Source organism: Rhinatrema bivittatum, chromosome 1, assembly GCF_901001135.1.
Source record: "Rhinatrema bivittatum chromosome 1, aRhiBiv1.1, whole genome shotgun sequence".
Lineage (NCBI taxonomy): Eukaryota > Metazoa > Chordata > Amphibia > Gymnophiona > Rhinatrematidae > Rhinatrema > Rhinatrema bivittatum.
In genome coordinates this window covers 588,114,560-588,133,261 of record NC_042615.1, presented here as the reverse complement: position 1 = coordinate 588,133,261, position 18,702 = coordinate 588,114,560, and the positions used below count along the sequence as shown (strand labels likewise).

The 18,702-nt window shown below is 44.7% G+C and overlaps 1 protein-coding gene across 3 annotated transcripts in view; it reads left to right on the top strand.

Moving 5' to 3' along the window:
* The window catches only part of CDC42SE2 (CDC42 small effector 2), a 96,817-nt gene that overhangs the window by 66,516 nt on the left and 11,599 nt on the right, over positions 1-18,702 (top strand). For all 3 annotated transcript variants that reach the window (XM_029618839.1, XM_029618829.1, XM_029618846.1), the window contains exon 3: positions 15,519-15,620. In XM_029618839.1, the coding sequence (XP_029474699.1) occupies positions 15,519-15,620 (102 nt within the window). The remainder of the gene's footprint in view (positions 1-15,518; positions 15,621-18,702) is intronic.

Genomic DNA, 18,702 nt, shown 5'->3' with positions numbered 1-18,702 from the left:
CATCCCTTCAGTAGTGGATTAATCCAGAGGTTCTCAAGGTGTTTCACTGCATCAAGCGATTCTGTCTTCAGAGACATCCACCAAGAGGTATGGGGCATACATTGGTCCCTAGGATCATGGTTCTTAGCGGAGAGTCACCTACAAATCAGCAGTCAGGAACTACAAACCATCTGCTGTGCTCTGTCTTTCTCTCACCTTCTTTCAGAAAAGAGAATCTTGATTCAGATGAACAACCACGTGGCCATGTTCTACATAAACAGGGAGGTATGGGCTCTTACACCCTCTGCCAGGAGATCCTTTGAATCTTGTCATGGACAGGACAATAGAGTGCCCATCTCCAAGAAACCTACCTTCCAGGGATCCAGAACTTATAGGCGGACTGCCTCAGCATTGTTAAAACCAACTGAGTGGTCCATTGAATTATTCAGTTGCAGAGAGAGAGGCTGGTGATTGACCTATTTGCCTCAAAAGACAACAGAAAGGTTGAAGTTCTGTTTCATAAATCCAAGTAGCTACAGAACAGCTCCCAATGTTTGTGCTAGATTGGAGTGTTTTCCTACCCTATGCATACCCACTGAATCCTCAAATTGCCAGAAATGTCCAAAAGTCCTCTGGGACAAGGTGAGGACAATCCTTGTAGTGCCAGCTTGGCCATGGTGAGTGGGGTATCCATATCTCATCAATCTGTCAGTTCAGTCTCTGGTTATATTGGGAACATCTCCTCCTGTCATCACACAGAAGAAAGGTTTGAATGGCAGACACTGCCTATCATTACTGACTCTCATGATGAGGATGTTGAATGGGCAGTAGTTTCCTCCTCATTCCTTCCCAAAGGGATGGAAGATATTCTGATTTCCACTGAGAAACCTTCAGCCAGAAGATCCACAGTTTCAAATGGAAGAGGTATAGTCACAGCTAGCAGGATCCTTTCCCCTGTGGCCTGAGGGGCTTGCTTTAGTATCTGTTCTGCCTCTCACCCTTGGGCCTTAGTACCTCCAGTCCAAATTCATTTCTGTGGCATTGTAACATAGCAGCAGGTAGGAGTCCAATATCTCTCCACCACTTGGTATCAAAATTCTTGAAAGGCTTGTGGCATTCCAAACTTAGTAAATTACAAGTGACTTGGGAATTCAAAGTAGTCCTGGCTCAATTCATGAGACCTCCTTTCAAACCTCTTGAGTCAGTAGACTTGAAGTTTCTCACCTGGAAAGTGTTTTCTCATGGCCGTCACTTATATGAAGAGTAAGTGAATTACATGATCTGGTTTCATATTCACCATGTCTTCATTTTTTCTCTTAATACGGTGGTTCTACAAACTCGCTGCCAAGTTCTTCCAAAAGTGGTGTCTTATTTTATCAAGCTCTTGTGTTTCCTACCTTCTTTCCAAGACCACATGTGCCTAAAGCAGAACAGGCTCTTCACTCCTTGGACTGGAAGAGAACCCTGGCATATTTTCTAAAGAGGACTCGGCTTCACTGTCGTGCTTCTCAACTCTTTTTGTGTTCTTTGATCCCAATAGATCGGTAAGAGCACTTGCCAAAAGAGCTTTATCCAGTTGGCTAATTGACTGTATTGTGCACTGTTATGTGCTGGATAGTTTACAAATTTCAGATTCTGTTAAGGCTTATCAAGTGAAAGCCATGGTAACTTCAGTAGCTCATCTCTTGGCCAATTCTATTGAATATATTTGCAAAGCTGCTACTTGGTCATCTGTTTCCATCGTCACTTCTCACTACTGTTTGGAAAGCATATCCCAGGGAGAATAGTAACTTGGAACATGCAGTTCTGTGTAGCCTGTTCACCCAGTAATGCACTCTCCACCTGATGGGGTGGAATTGATTCAAGTGATGGCTCCACAATGCAGCCCTCAGTTTGGGATTCCTCCCGCATTATGGCTAATTCATGCCTCCTTGTCAATGGAGAAAGCAAGCTTGATTACCTGTAAACAAGGTTCTCTGTCGACAGCAGGATGAATTAGCCATACTTAATATCTGCCTACTTCCTTGGAGAGTCAGCTATCTCCCTAAACTGAGCTCTTTAAATGACAGAGGGGCTCATGAGGTAGTTTGCGGGAACACCCATGCATGCTCGGTGAAATCTTTACTGGGTTCTGAGAGCTAGGTCCATGTTAGTGCTATTGGATAACAGCATCCACACGTTAGTGATAATTCATCCACTGTGTACCAAGAATCCTGTTTACAGTGAAGCTAGCTTGCAACACATACAGTCTCTTCTTTCTACTACCTCCTGGGAGAAAAAATCTTCTCAGTTGAGCGACCATCTTTTCACACTGAGCTGGTCAAGAACTCCTTTCTTCCCAGCAGCCTGTGGTTTTTTTTTTTTTTTTTTCCATTCCCCTCCCTTTTTTGAGAGGTAGATATAGGGCTGGATTTGGATTCCTTGCCCTCCCTCTCTCCAAGATTCCACCCTCTAGGGGCTATTCTATTGTCCTGTCTTGTTCCTGTTATATACTCTAATAACCCTGAGAAGAGCCACATGTCTACATTTGTGATGGCTTTTTTTCCCTCTCCTTCCTGTCCATGGGCCTGGGTGTAGACTCGATCATGGATAGTTAGTGGGAGGCTTTTCAAACCAGCAAGTAGAGATGGGCCAGGGTAGAATTAATGTATTTTCTTTTAAGAGGGAGGAATTGACCTTTTAGATTTTGAAAATGGTGCATGGCTATCTGGGGCAACAGATAAGTTCAAGGTGACATCATATAGAATATTAGTGAATTTGTGTTGTAGCCCTTTTGAGTCCCTCCCCTTTCATGCCATGAATAATTTTACATTCCTTGGAAGGTGAAACGTTTTGTGACCTTGTGAACAGCAGTACAGCTATATATATTTCCTTTTTGTTCTGTCCACTGTTTAGAGATACTCCGATAGACTGGCAGTTCTCAACCAGTGTGTCACCAAGCTTCCTGGTCTCCCACTAACGCAGCTGCTCTTCCCTCCCTCTCCTCCACCCTAGCAAAACACTAACAGCAGGTGAGCTGGAGGCAGCACTAGGAACATGGCCTCTCCTCCTTCCAGCCCCTGCGGCCCAGAAGAGGAAGTAGGGTGCAGTGGACCTGCGTGGGCGTGAGGAAGAGGAGACCAAGCTGAGGTCAGAAGTGCAAGTGGTGTCCGCCTGAGCAGGGGAGAAAGAGCAACTTGGCTCGGAGCAAGAAGAGGATCAGCATCAGCACCTCTTCTTTCTCGAGGCTGCGGGTTGGAGGAGGAGACTGCTATGCCATCACTTTCTTCAGTGGGACTGCAGAGGAGCGAGTGTGTGTGTGCGTGATTGTGAGAACCCCCATCCCCCTCCTCTTGCTAATTCATAACAGTCTCAGGGCACCTGGAAATCAAATGTTCCCAGGTATGGAGGACAGAGGCTTTTTTTTTTTTTTCTTTATTAGTTTTAATTATTGGGTCTTTGTGTCTGCTGTTTTGAAATATTTTATTGGTGTCTGGAAATTTTTTTATGCATTTTCAATTATTGTATGTTCTGTTCATCAGCTGTTTTGAAATAATTTGTTCTTTTTATTAGCATGTCTTTACTAATATTGATTTTATGTCTTCATTTGTTTTATGAGGACTGGCGATGTTTGTTTGTTCTGTTGAACTGCATACAAAATCTCTAGCTTGTTGCGTTTTCCGGTTCAGTTTTTGTCTGCAGGTTTGCATTTCTACTTTATGGTCTCTCTATTCTGTATTTTGTGAGGGTCTGTTTGTGTTCGGCATGTGTGACTGAGGTGAGGTATTCTGCTAACATGTAGTTTCAGTATAGGAATCTATAGCAGCCTGGTTTGTTCTGTTTTCCTAATAGGAGGTGTATTGGTCTTTTAAGGCCTGGTGTAATATTTGCATTTTGCCTTTTCATAGGTAGGGTTGTCACTGGCAGTTGGTGCTGAAATGGGAGTTTACTATTTATGTAATGTCTGTTCAGAGAGAGTTCTCTTATCTTTCCCCTTGTGTCATACTTAACGATAAAAGAAATACTTGGTTTGTTTTTTTTAAATTTTCGTCAAGATTACAATGAGTAGTGTGTCACACATGCGAGTGCTGCCCGTCATCTGTGTTAGGATGGGGGAAAGGGTTGAAAAACACTGCTATAGACTAGTGAATAGTTCCTCTTGTGTGTTTAAACATGGTGGATTTGGTTTTGGAGGATCCTAGTCGTGTTGAGCAGTACGTACGAAGGACTTTGAGGAGGTTTTTGTGAGTTCAATAATTTTTGTTATGCTTTCAATTATTTTTCCTGCAAGAACAAGTAAAGCTTTATCACCATGCCTCCTGCATTTACATCGGAGTCCTGCTGTTCTGTCAGTGGAGATGAATCTGAACAGTGCCCGATTCAAGAGAAGAGCTATTGTCTAAACTGGCACAATGAGATGGAGATCCCGATGAAGGCAAAGACTGATCTTATGCCTCGTGTGCTAACTTGTGTAGGGTGGCTACAGGTTAAACAGTGCAGCCTGGGAAAAGAATGATGTTTCTTAAACTCATTGGCAAAAACCTAATGAAAGCCATTTTTGTGCATAAACCTAAGCCTGCCGCTGCCCGACGTGCTGCTCAGTTAGGTTGGTGCACTGAAATTTTGTCTGACTTGTTACTGGTAGTTGCATTGTCGTATGTAACCCATCAGTCAGTGCAGAAGAGCTCTTCATCAGAAATCTAAGTGAAGAAAGGAAATATTATACTGTAAATTGGTTTTTGGCCTCAGTTCAATGAAAGTGTGATTCTGCTTTTTATGCTTACAGTACATGACTGAGAGATTCATGTTTATTTATTTGTTTATTTATTTATTTATTTAAGTTTTTTTATATACCAACATTCAAGACGATAGTCCCATCATGCAGGTTCACAAGAAACAGGGGTGCAATTAAAATAAACTTTACAATTTGAACAATAGTGCAGAAAAGCAGTTACATGTAACAGGGAAACAGTAACTTGGAGTAAGAAGGAAAATGAAGATCAGATAATTATATATATATATATATATATATATATAATATAACATTATAAGGGGTGGCTATTAATGCTATTACTAGCGAAGTATGTTGATTGAAGGGAGTTAAGTAATGTTGGAGTTAGGAAAGGCCTGCGTGAACAGCCACGTCTTGAGTCTTTTCTTGAATGTTGAGATGCTGGGTTCCATTCTAAGATCCGGGGGAATGGAGTTCCATAAAGTTGGACCAGCTGTGTTCAGGTTCAAACTGCAGACTAAATGTGTTGCCTTGATTCAGAGATTCTAAAATACCTCCAGTGTTTAGTCGCCAGAGGCAAAATGCACTTGCCTTGTGTCCGGGTCCTCCCGCATTTTCACCACTCCAGTCGTAAAGTTTTTTTGCGGGGTGGGGGAGGGCTGGCAGAGGCGGGCCCTGATCACTGCTGTTCTCTCCCCACCTCATCCCAGTGCATCTCTCCTCCCTCTCCTTGCTCTCTAACTTCTCCTCCGCCTCCATCTTTTTGGAGCTGGACTCTTCTGCCATCTCCTCCTTAAACCATCTTGCAAACCCAGAAAATGCACTTGCCCCAGGTGAGCAGGCAAATGATTTTTTTTTTTTTTTTTTGAAACCCTGGCTTTGAGTATTGTAACACATGGCCCATGAAATATTAACTGCTTTCAGATACACTACAGTAGGACTTACTAAAATGAAGGAGAGCCAAAAGCTCTGGTTGTTCCATCCCAGCAGGGAAATAGATTAACAGTTCTTAGCTGTGGTAACTTCATCTATTTACAGCTCGAAGTGATTAGCGCACCAGGCAAAATATGTAGCAAGTTGTTGTGCGAGTGGAGTTAATTTGAGCCATGCTACCCCGGTGGCCAAAAGTCTCCATTTTCTGGCTGTTAAAAGTGTTACTTTGAGGCCGTACTAAATAGATCATTAAGAATGGCAGCCTGCCTTGCCTGTTTCTTGGCTCTATTTGCTCCTTTTGTTTTGATACATGGGTGTCATTTTTTTGTAATCCTAATCTGTTTTGTTAATATCATTTAAAAAAATTAACTCGCGTCTTTTCTTTGGTAGCTCAAGGCGAGTTGCACTCAGGCACTGTAGATATTTCCTTGTCCGTGGAGGGCTTACAATCTAAGGGGGTGACTTAAATTAAGCTGCCTTAAGGCTTTACCACACTGTAAATGGCCTTATACTGATAACATGCAGGATTTCAAACATCTGACATTATCTTAACACACCCACCCAGATGCAGGTATGTTAATGAATTGGTTTACATGCAGATCAGCTCATTAATCTGATTAAAAAACAAAACACAATTTGTATGAAAATTCACAAGCCCCATTATTTTGAGGCAAGTTAGCTATTAACTCAAGTATAACAAACTTTCCTTGGGAGCATCAGGAGCTTAATCTTAAAGGGCCAAGTCACCCAAATACGGGATGTTCTCCACTGGTGGCAGTAAAATCCCTGGGGGTTTCGAGAGAGCCTCCTCGCTGTCTCTTCAGGCAGCTCCAGTGGTCAAAATAAACAAAATGAACTTAAACGGTCCTGTCCCTGGCCCCTGCCATCCAACACCCCTTCTTTGCATTTCCTGAAGATCTGTGGTGGTTAATGGGGCTCAAAGTGCCCTCTTTGGCTTTATGCGTAGAAGAAAATGGCATCAGCTGGACAGCCAAATACAGACTTTTGCTGCTATCACATTAGGGCAGAAGTCTCTATGTGGCCAGCTGGTGCCATTTTGAAAATGGCAGTGCTGGGCCCGGAGTCCTAGAGGGTGTTCCAGGCCCCCGACTAGACTATCGGGGAACTTATAATATTAGCCTAGATATATTAAGGGGTGGATTAGCATGGGGGTTAAGGAGGACTGGTATAGTGTGTGTGGTGTGTGTTTGTTTTGTTTTGGGGTTTTTTCCCCCCCCAAAAAGGGTGGGGCTTACGGAGGGCAGGCTGACACCGAACATGAAAAAATAAACCTTTTATATTTTTTACATTTTGGTCACCTCGGGGGGGACAGTGATGGGGTGGGGCGGGTTGGTGGGAAGGGTTCCCTCAGGATGTTACCAGGTTTGGGGGGGTAGTAATCTGCAGGCCTCTCTAGTCCTTTTAAGAAGAAAGTCCCACATCCGGGGGGCCACCATCATCGCGAGCTGCTGACCCAGGGGCAACTTCGCTGCAGTATTTTACTGTTGGGGGAGGGGGGAAAATCCCACGTGATTTACAAAGCTGCAGTTCTGATTCCTACAGCTTGTGAATCCTGTGATATTTTAAATGTTCACCTAACTTTGTACCTGCGGCAGTGGAGGATGAAGTGGCTTGGCCAAGAAGCAGCAGTCTGATTTGAACCCCGGCTGCCTTAGTTTTTCGCCTGCTGCTCTATCCACTAGGGCTGCTCTTCCACACTTTCCTAGAATAAAAGACGGTAATGATGGTCACGTCTTCCGTAACATGGCCCATCAGATGTTCGTGCTGTGCTCATTCTGTGTACCAGTGTAACATCTGTATGGGTTTGAGATCAGGACCAGCACAGCGGGCCCCCTACGTTTATTTTCTTGCGTGCTGATGGGAGTATCCAACTAGAAAGAGCTTTCCAAAGAAAACTCAGACACGATTAGGAAATCAGAACAGTAAGGGGGTGATTGGTAGGTGGGCTGACACTGCGGTGGATGCTGAGTGTTCTGTTAGTCACGTAATAGATGGTTTACTATTACAAGGTACAAAAGTGTAACTGCTGTCAGATTTTAGTAATTTACTTGTTGTACTACTAATCTGTGATGTACTTGATACATGTGGAAAAAAATTTAGTCTGTACGTATGGCAAAGCAATTTATGCAGGTAAACACATGGACTCATTATTGCCCTCCCGCCCCCAACTCTCTGTGGATAAAATTATGCAAAAAGAAAAGTGGGTGGAGATGGCTCAGAGGAGGGAAATGTATGAGCAAATAACTACAGTACCTGAGTGTACTCCGCTTTGAAGTGCCAAAAGGCGGAATATAAAAATCAGATAAACAAAATCTCTGCCCATCGTTTCTGGTGCACGTGTTGGAGCCGATTCAGTGCAGGCGCAGATTGCGCAGGTGCTTTGCACCTGTGTGGTGTGCGCCGGCCACGTTTTCAAGGTAAGGTGGGGGGGAGGTGTGAGGGATGGGGATTTTAAAGAACCCCTGCTATGTTTTGCTGTTCTTGAGAATTAGTCATTGAAATGGGAAGGTAAATGAGGGGATGAAAAAGTGAAAATGTATGACTTGCTATATGATGCTTTTGGAGTGCGTAAGAGTCAAGTATGCTTCATAGGTCAGTCTGTATGCTTTATCTAATAAAAACATTTTGAACTAAATTTTCAAAGGGGGAACCTCCGGTCTGCAAGCTTCGTGGCCACTTTTATTATTGCCCTTCATAAAGGGTACAAGTATGGAGAGGTTGTGTTCTCTGTGTAGTGAGGGTTGGTGGTCACGATGGTACGTTACTCGGTAGCAAGGCAGCACAGTCGTACTGAAGCTTCGCACTTCCCCTCCCTTTTTGAAGTTTGTGGCAGGGTTTCCCAAACCTGACCTGTTTTAACACATTACAAGTCAGGTTTTCAGGGTATCCACAATGACCATAGAGGAGATAAATCTGCAATATAACTTTGACATTAAAATACAGGTTTCTACATTTTTTTTCCTAGCTAAATAAGAAACAGCTTAGGGAAATGCCAGTAATCCTTCTTGTTTTATTTCTTTTCCTTTTAAAGAGAAAAAAACGAAGCTATATGCTTACAGATTTTTTTTTCAGCCACAAAAATCTTTAAAACTGTGCTTACTTGTAATGGAGATATTTGTTAGGGTCGGTAACATTTTTGAAAGAGAAAAACCTGCCACCTGCCCCTACTCCTCCCATCTACAACCAATAACCGCCGGCCCCCCTTCCATCCCCCAAAACAGATAGATAGTGAAATAGTGTAAGGCAATGGCTAGAGCCAGGGGGATGCTGGGATGCATATAGAGAGGCATAGCTAGCAAAGGAAAGGAAGTGATCATGCCACTTATACAGGTCACTAGTGAGATCTATCTTACGCTATTGTGTCCAGCATCCAGCAGGGTTATCATACCGAAACAGCACTAACTCCCAGGACCCCCTAGGAAAAGATAGTGCTGCAGTATTACACTTGGCCTGTGTGAGGATGGCTGAGGAAACCTTCTGGGCCGGAGCAGTAAACCCCACTGACTTCAGCTTTTCCTAATTCAATATTCACTTTTATTCATATCAACAACAACATAACTGGACTGCCTACCTTAGCAGCATTCAGCTTCCACACAGGGTTTTGTAGACTGTCTTCCCTCTGGACAGTGTACATTCAGTCCCTTCTGGTTTGGTCAGAATAGTTTTACAGGAGCTGCCTTTCCTGGAGACTTGGGGGGGGTCTCCCTGATCCCAGCTGGACTCACAAACTTGTCCTGCCCTCAGGTCTCTCCCTACCCAGCAGGGTCCCGCCTACAGAGCTCTCGCCCTCTGTGGGATTTAAGGTGGACCAGGCATTCAGCCTTGTCCTACACAGGTTTAAAGGAGAAAACAGAGCACTCTGTCACAGCCTGTAACACCAATACATCTCTTATGGGTAAAATGCAACAATCTGTACTGCAAACATAGAAGCTACACATTAGCAGGCCAATACAGTAAGGCACGCTCGACCAAGTGCACCATTTAACCTGCAGTTGGCCGCATGTTTTCGACGCGCATCTATTACCCCTTATACAGTAAGGGATTTAGTGCATCAAAAACGCGCAGCCATCCCACCCAAAAACTAATAGCGCTCATCACATGCAAATGCATGTTGATGAGGCTATTAGTTAGTTCCCGGGATACTGCAAGTAAAATGTGCGGCCAAGCCACACATTTTACACTCAGAAACTAACGCCTACCCAAGGGCAGGCATTAATTTCTGAGCAACCCAGTAAAGTGTACAGAAAAGCAGAAAATACTGCTCTTCTGTACACCCTCCAACTTAATATCCTAGCGATATTAAGTTGGAGGAACTTAAACTTAAAAAAAAAAAAAAAAAGTAAAAATAAAATCTGCCTGCCTGTCAGCGGTTAGCAAAACAGACACTCAGTTTTACCAATGGCCATTTTCCTAACCCGTCAGTTGTCAGACCTGCTGACAGCCACCTCGACCAGCCAGAAGCAGAATCCCTCAGCCCTGCCACACGCATAGAGCAGACACCCTTGCTAAACACAGAATAAAGAGACTATAAAGTATAAACAGAAAGGTACAGACAGAAAGTAGACTGGAAGCCACAGAAATTATGCACTGCTATAGTGCAAAAACAAACACCACGCTTCGTCATAAAACATCAAACAATAAAATTAAGGAATATAAAACATCAATCATAATAGTAAAACCATACTCATAAAAAGAATACATATTTCAAACTGCCTAATAGAATATCCAATAATTTAAAAATTAATAAAACAATTTAAAAAATTTCGATCGCCAATAAAATATTTCAAAACAAATGGTACGTCAACACCACCCAAGGATTAATACTAATAAAGATTTTTAAAAATTTTTCAAAAACCCCTATTCTCCATAGGGGAACATTTGGTTCCCCATCACCCTGAGTTTGTTGTACATTAGTTGGGTGGGGGGAGCCCCCCCCCCCCCGCCCTCTTGCCTCCAAAATTACTCCTCTTATATATAATTATCTCTCTATCTAGCACTTTCTAATACATGTGTGAGCAGGTTTTCAAGATATCCACAGAGATTTATATGCCTTGCCTCAATTGTATGCAAATGCATCTCATGCATATTCGTTGTGGATATCCTGAAAACCTGACTGGGTTGAGAACGCCTGTTCTAACACACACGTTGACTCAGTCACGCGCGCCTTCCTTCACACGCACATGCTCGCTCGCACTTGCATGCATTCAGGCCGGGCTTCTCCTCCTCCATTCTTTGGGCCACCAGTAAGATGAGCTCCGCCATTATCTCCACTTGATCTCACTTGTTTTTCAGGTTGCTAGCGGAATGGCATCAGCCAACAGTCCTGCCGGCCAGAAGAGAATGGAAGCAGCCAGACGCAGCTATTTTCCTACTCTTTCAGCTGCACAGTCCCCTAAGTTTGACCAAAATGGGTGTCCCAGCCATTCTGGGAGCCAGCTCTTATGCAGACCAGTTTTCAGTCCTGTCAGTTTCCCTTTAAAAATTAAAAAAATAAAAATGGCCAGGCCAGCCAAATACTGATTGCTTGGTAATCTTATGCAGTTTTGAAGCCAGTTTTGGTGGTCGGGAGTGGGTGGGGAGATCAGGTGTGGTGTTTTGCTTTGCTTTACTGGGTTTTAGTAAGAGCATTAATTTTGTCAGCGTTCAATGCCCTAGTTCTGGAGACAGATCTATACATCCGTGCTAAAACTGGGTTTAATAATTTATACTACAGAACCACTGAATTTAAGTAATGTCATGCAAGTTGACACATGGTTAAAACTGCGCTAGTTGGATTGGACACCTTGCTCGGTACTTGCCTCTATCCTATCTCCACAGATGTTTTCCTATTTATTCACTGTTGTCCTGCTTTCACTGTGTCCGGTTTCCTCAGCAGCTTGTCTGTTTCTGTTGGGTGCATGCTTTAGGGTAGATTTTATAACATGCATGCGGTTCCCTGGACACGCCAGTTTTATAACATGCGCACACCTGATTTTATAATCCGTGCGTGCGGTGTGCACAAGGGGGGAGGGGTGTGTACGTTTTGCAAACTCCACACGGTGACGCAATCAGGCCTTCCCCAGTTCCCTCCCAGTCTGCTCCTTAATTGGAGCGGACTGGGAGGGAACTTCCCTAACCCCCTGCCTAACCTTCCTTCTCCTTCCCCTCTCCTCCCCACCCCCCTAAAGCTAACCTAGCTGCCCTGAATTTTTTTATTTCATTACTTGCTGCTTCTCGGGAGCAGAAGTACCGTAATTTACGCCCGCCGGTCGGCAGCCACTGTGTGCCAGCTGGACAGCGGCTAATGGCCACTGTCCCGGCTGGCCTCCATCCCGCCCCTTTGACGAGGTCTGGCACTTGTGCACGTACCGGGGTTTTACATGCGTGGCTGGGCCCCTTTGAAAATTCGCCTAGCGCGCGCAAGGCCCAGCCACACACATAAACTCTGGGATTTACGCGTGCAGGCCTTTTAAAATCCGGCCGTTTTATTTCTGCATTTTTTTCCTTGTTGTTCTGCCAACTGGTGCTCAGCCTACACTTGCACAGCTTTTGTATTTAGTACAGCTAGCTCTAAAGGGTTAATTTCTGACTGGAAGCAGAAGGTGTGGAGGGGATTTTGCCTTGTACTTTTCAGGCAGTACTAGTCAGGCCCATGTGACATCAACAACTAATCTAATCCAACCCTGCAGAATTATTCTTATTTTGCCTGTTCTTATTTCTGTGCCCAGACTATGCTGGTTGCTGTAATCTTCAGTGTATGAACAGTAAGACGCTGTTACTTGTTTTGTCTGTTAATAAAGTTTGGATTTGAAGAAGTGGCTTCCTCTTTGAGTAAATCCGAGTTAAGCTACCTATTTAAGCTGTGCGTAGGAAATGCATAATGGAAACAGAATAGCCTCCAAAATGTTTTTGTGACCAAACCTGTTTGGGGACACAAGGACTGCACTAGAAAATCATTGTCCCGAGATCAAATGGAAAGTGTAACCTCTGAAAGGTAGGGAAGATAATATATTTTGGAAGGGCAGGAAGCTTCTGTTCATTTCTTAAATGCAATCAAGTGCAAGTTACTTGTAACTTCCAAATGTTTCATCTAAGCACTTACTGTACAAATCACTGCGACAACAGATGTTTGAAAAATGGTGGGACTGTGCCCAAGAGGAAGCAGTCGGAGGAAGTGTAAAGTAAGAATTTGGCCATATAGTGCCGTATCGAGGGTTGATGTTCTGACCTGGTAATGACTGCAGATCTGTCTATCCACATACAGGCCGATTCAGTAAAGTCCGCGGGAGAGCGGACGAACGCCCGCTCTCCCGGCTCGCGCACCGGCCCCTCTCCGGTGCGCGCGATTCAGTATGCAAATTAGGTGGTGCGGTAGAAACAGGAAAAAGGAGGCGCTAGGGACATTAGCACGTCCCTAGCGCCTTCTTTTAGCCCGGAGCGTCGGCTGTCAGCGGGTTTGACAGCAGATGCTCAATTTTGCCGGTGTCTGTTCTCGAGCCCGCTGACAGCCACGGGCTCGGAAACCGGACGCCGGCAAAATTGAATGTCCGGTTTTCGGCCCGACAGCCGCGGGCCGAATTCATATTTTTTTTTCAACTTTTTTTACTCTTTGGGACCTCCGACTTATTATTGCCATGATAGTAAGTCGGAGGGTGCACAGAAAAGCAGTTTTTACTGCTTTTCTGTGCACTTTCCCGGTGCCGGAAGAAATTAGCCCCGACCTTTGGGTCGGGGCTAATTTCTGAAAGTAAAATGTGCAGCTTGGCTGCACATTTTACTTTCTGTATCCCGCACGCATACCTAATAGGGCCATCAACATGCATTTGCATGTTGAGGGCCCTATTAGGTGCCGTGGGTTGGACGCGCGTTTTCCTCCCCTTACTGAATAAAGGGTAAGGGAAAACGCGCTTCCAATAGCAGGCTAAGAGTGCGTCGGAGCGCACTGTACTGTGTCGGCCTAATAGCTAGGAATCCATGCCTGACATGTAACTGCGTGAGAGAACAGTTTGTACCTCCCGGGTATGGATGCTTTAGCCTCTGCTATTTACAGTGTCTGTGTCTAGAAAGTCTTTTTTAGCTTCTAGGTGAGCGCAGGTAGTTTAAGTAGAAGTACAGATGTTTTGGGCTGTTTAGTGCACTTGCCATAAATCACACTAATAAAACCAAAGGAATTACTTAGGACATAACAAAGAGGTCAAATACTTGCAACCCTGCTCTCTCCCTCTTATCTGGAGGTAGTGTTTTAGATTGCATGAATTTGAATAATAAAGTTCTTGAACATTTGGGGGACATTCTCATTTTACTCAGCTTCCTGAGTTTGAATTATTGATGTCTGCAATAGCACTCCAAGAATCCCCACCCACGAGACTGATTAGAAGTGGGGTCTTGACTGTTCTGCCTGTGTCTAACACAAGTTTGGGAAATTTGTTGTGGAAAAACAAGTATACTTCTGTACAGGTTCTTTCCATCAAAATTATACATTTACAGGGCCGAGTTGAACATTGTCACACCCACAAGGGTGTGGATGGGGATGGGGGATTCCGTTCCCCCCCCCCCCCCCCCCCCCCCCACCACCACCCCAACTGAGGCTATCAGAGCAAAAGATCCAGAACACTTCCCTGCCACGGCTAGATCCTTCCATCTCCCTGTGCCCCATTCTCACCTCAGAGTTGCAAGCCACAGCAGCAGCAACGTGACAAAATTCAGCCCAGGGCCTGCCAGCCCTCGCACTCGGGCCCTACTCTTGCAAAGGTTTCCATGGTGATTGGAAGCCTGTGCAAAGGAAGGGGCATGGCCCTTTCAGGGTAGGGAGGCTCGCAAGCCCACTGCTCTGACAAGTCTTTATAAGATGCTTATGTAACCCCGTGATTCTACTAGCATTTCAAATGGAAAACACAAAAGTGTATCATTATATGTGCTACTCTGGAAGCTAAGCAAGTAATAACTGCTGTTGGGATGAGTTTTATGTGACATGCTTGTAAACGTTTGCTGTGTCAGCAATTTAAACGAAACCTGTTTAGCTCCAGAATATGCTTTTATTGATGCATCTTCCCAAAATAAACCTACCTGTTATCCTTGAATTAATGCCGTATGCAGACAGCCTCGTGCTGTGATTTATTCATGAATTGGGCATCAGCAACGTACGTTTGAAATAATGCTGCTTCAGTCATATCACTGCCTGTTTGCAGCATGTACGTTACCGTCCCAGCTCAGCAGACCAATGCCAGTCTCTCTTAGGAGGTGCCCCCATGATGCTGCCTTCTTTCTTGGGGGAAGTATATAAAACGAAGGGAGGAGAAGCAAAAAGGATCCTGAGAGAGAGAGAAGGCATCCAGGGAACTCTTGCTTAAGCAACCTGGCTGTGATCTGCTGAGTCAGCAGGTGGCACTGTACATTGGAAGGGCACTTTTGACGAGCGATTTTTACACAGAAAAAAATTTGCTTTTTTTTTTTTTTTTTTTTTTTTACTGCATTAATTTGCTTTCTGAAAATTGTGCTTCCCCAATGCAATTAAAAGTTGCACATTGTTTCAACAACGTGGGTGCTTCTGGCTTCATCGAGAGGAGGGGTTCACAGGGACATGTTTAGGATAGGGGAGATGCTTGTAGATGGGTGTGTTTCCCCATCTCTGTGCATGCTTTCTCTAGCAAAAATCTACCCACTGAGAAAATTGGCACAATTGATCACGAGCACTTGTCCCTGTGCCCCTTTTGCTTTGAAAATTGGTGCAAAGCCTGCAGTTAAAATATGCTGACGGACTTTGAACCAGTGCAGACAGTTTAAAAATGTGCCCCCTGCATGGTCCAAACTGGAAAGCAAATACAACTTCCTTGATGCTTTCAGAACCAAAGTGGAGTTTGAAAAACTCATGAACTTCTTCTTTTTTGCTTTTCAGAAAAGGCGACGGCGGATTGACCGAAGTATGATCGGAGAGCCAACAAATTTTGTTCACACGGCTCATGTAGGATCAGGAGACCTGTTCAGTGGAATGAATTCAGTAAGGAAGAGTCATTGTGTGTGTTTTGTGTGCCTCACCCTCAGTAGTGGTCAATACAGGATGCAAGATCATAAGATTTGTGTCAGACCAAAGTTCTATTGAGCCCAACATTCTATCTCTGACAGTGGCCATTCTGGGTCACTAGAAGCTAGTCGGCAGGCCCCAAAAAGTAGATCCATTTCTTTTATTGCTCGCTTCCGAGGATAAGTGGTGGCTTTCTCAAGTCTGCCTGGCTAATAATTGTTTATAGACTTTTTTTTTTTTCCCCTACCAGGAACTTGTCCAAACCCCTCTAGGCTAGATGCCGTGACCACGTCCTCCAGTAACAAATTCCACAGCTTGGTTGTGTAGAGTGAAAAAATACGTTTTCCAGTTTTGTTTTAAATTTGCTGCCAGAGTGAAAGAGCAGCCTCGTGGTTAGAGCAGCAGGCTGGGTATCGGACAAGCTAGGGTTCAGATCCCACTGCTGCGCCTTGTGACCTTGGCAGGTCACGTCACTTCCAAACCCCCCCCCCCCCCCCAAAAAAAAAATGCCTCAGCTACAAACTTAAATTGTATGCCCTCTGAGGATAGGGAAATACCCACAGTACCTGAATGTATTCTGATTTAAAGTGGCTGACCCGCCACCAAAGGCGGAATATAAATCAAATGAAATTTCATGGATTATCCCCTAGACTTAGTAGTATTGGAAAGGATGAATAACCTTTCCCTGTTTACCTGTTCACCCCAATCTTGATTTTTGTAAACCTATATCAGAACTCTTCTGTTATCTCTTCTCCAAGCTACGGGCAATAAAGCAGTTACGCGCGCCAGACCTGTTGACGCGCATTTATAGTGCTGTCTCTTCATTTTTTGAATAAAGACAGATAGGTCCCATTTGCCAGAATTCCTTTGAGTAGAAAAATAGAATGATATTGGATACTGTGCTAGTAATGAAGCCTTACGTTTATATTAAATCCTTCTGCATGCATTGAGCATCCTTATGCCCTTAATAGCGGGAATTTGGGTGGTAGTGGCGCATGAGATTGCTCAGAATTAATCGTATGGATGCTAAGAGCCAATTGTTTTTCTTCTTTTTAGTTGATGTTCCACCAGTAGTAGCTAAGAAATACCATAGCTGCTGCTGCGGGTGGCATTGGTTTAATTAGGTCACATCATCATCAGCAATTTTAATTCCATTGAATTAAAGTTAAATATCTGTTAGTGTATCTGAATTTAAAAAAGGTTTTGGACAAGTTCCTGGAACAAAAATCCATAAACCCTTATTAAGGTGAACGTGAGGAAATGTACAGCTTACCCTTGGGACAAGCAGCATGGAATCCATCAGCCTTTTTGGGATCCTGCCAGGGACTTGTGCCCTGGATTGGCCGCTCTCGGAAACAGGATACTGGGCTGGATGGACCTTTGGTCTGACTCATGGCAAATCTTACGATCGGTGGCTGCTGGCGTTTCTGAAGCCACAGGTGTTCAACAAGCAAAATAGCAAATTGCATGTATTTATAAAACCGACTTCAGACAGTGGGGGGAGAGAGACGGGCAGACGTACTCTAGGGACCCATGAAAGGTCAAGAACATGGTTTTCCCTAATATGCTGTCTGCATCCTTCAAGTGGACTTGAAATAGCTTAAAGAGCAAGACTGCACTTGGACTTGCCCAGAACCCGTGGCTCCAGAGGAAAATCCTGCAGCAAAGGCTTCGAAATTCTGGTTCCATTTGCATAAAGTGTTATACATTACTCTTAAAAAGCAGTTTTCCAGTCTTTCTGGTGTGGCATTATTTTCAATGTATTTTGTGTTAGTTTTCTTTCATTCTTTTCTCCATTTCAGTTTTCTCTTTTTACTCTTCTTTCCTTTTTCTCCCCTTTCTTCTGTGTTTTCCTACCTCCTTTTACCACAGCCTGTTTCCCCCCCCCCCCCCCCCCCTTCCTGTGGGTGCCTTTTCTCTTGCCTGCCTCCACCTCTCTTCTTTTTTTTTTTCCTCCTTAGACTTTTCCCACCCCCATCATGCAGCCCCTGATCCCTCTATCCCAGTTCCACTCTTTGCCTTTCCCTTCATGTAACCTTATCACCCAGTCTCTTATCCCTCCTGCCTTCTCCCTCACACTCCCAAAAATCTTTCATCCCTTCCCTGCTTGTTCAGTCCTAATCTACCCATCTTTCCTGCTCTTCCCTCCTCTCTCGTTCTCTAGTTTTCCCTTTCCCTTCCCACAGACTGATTTCCCCCCCCCCCCCTTCTTGTGGCACTTCCATGCTGAGCAGCTTAGAGGTGTTGGTTGGGGGGGCAGAGGGAGAGAGGGACACTGCAGGGGAAGAATGGAACTGAGGGGGGGAAACGGGAAGCAGGAGCTGGTGGGAAGAAGGGGGCAACAGAAGAAGAATGGGAATCGAGTATGTGGGGATGGGAATTGTGGCCTGGGGGGCGCTCATGTGAAGCATGGGATTTTAGGACTCTGGGAGAGCAGCTACTGGGATGGAGAGCTGGGGAAGAACAAACGTTTGGTAGTAGGAACCTAGGGAAAGCAGGGACTTGTGTAACGGGGGCAGCATTAAGAGCTGGAACTCTTTAACAGAGTTGAGGGGCAGAGCAGGGACCTGAGAATGGTGGAGAGTGGGGACTTGGCAATTGGTGGTTACGAATGGGGGTATTAGATTGTCTGGAGGGGTACGAGTGAGGGTGTAAGTTGGGGATAAGAGGGGCTGAAGAGGGGGAAAGTATTGAGAGGTGGTGTGAATGGCCTGAAGAGAGAGGGTAAAAGGCAGTGAAAAGGATTGGGCGGTGTGAAGGGGGGTGGTGAGGAAAGGGATGGGTCTGTGAAGGGGGTGATTAAATGTGGGAATGTGGCTGGGGAGGTTGTGAAAAAGGAATAATAGGAAACTGGTAGGGGGTAAGAGACAGAAGAATGGGCTGAAAGCCTGGGAAAGAATGAGTGATGGGGAAGGAGCAGCGATGAGAGAGGGGAGAGCATAGGAAGGTAGATGAGGATAGGGCGAGTACAGAGGGTAGTTCAGTGTTGGCAGCCCACAGCAGCAGCAGCTTTACTTCATCGGTAACTGATAGTGTTACATGAGCAGTTAGGAACAGC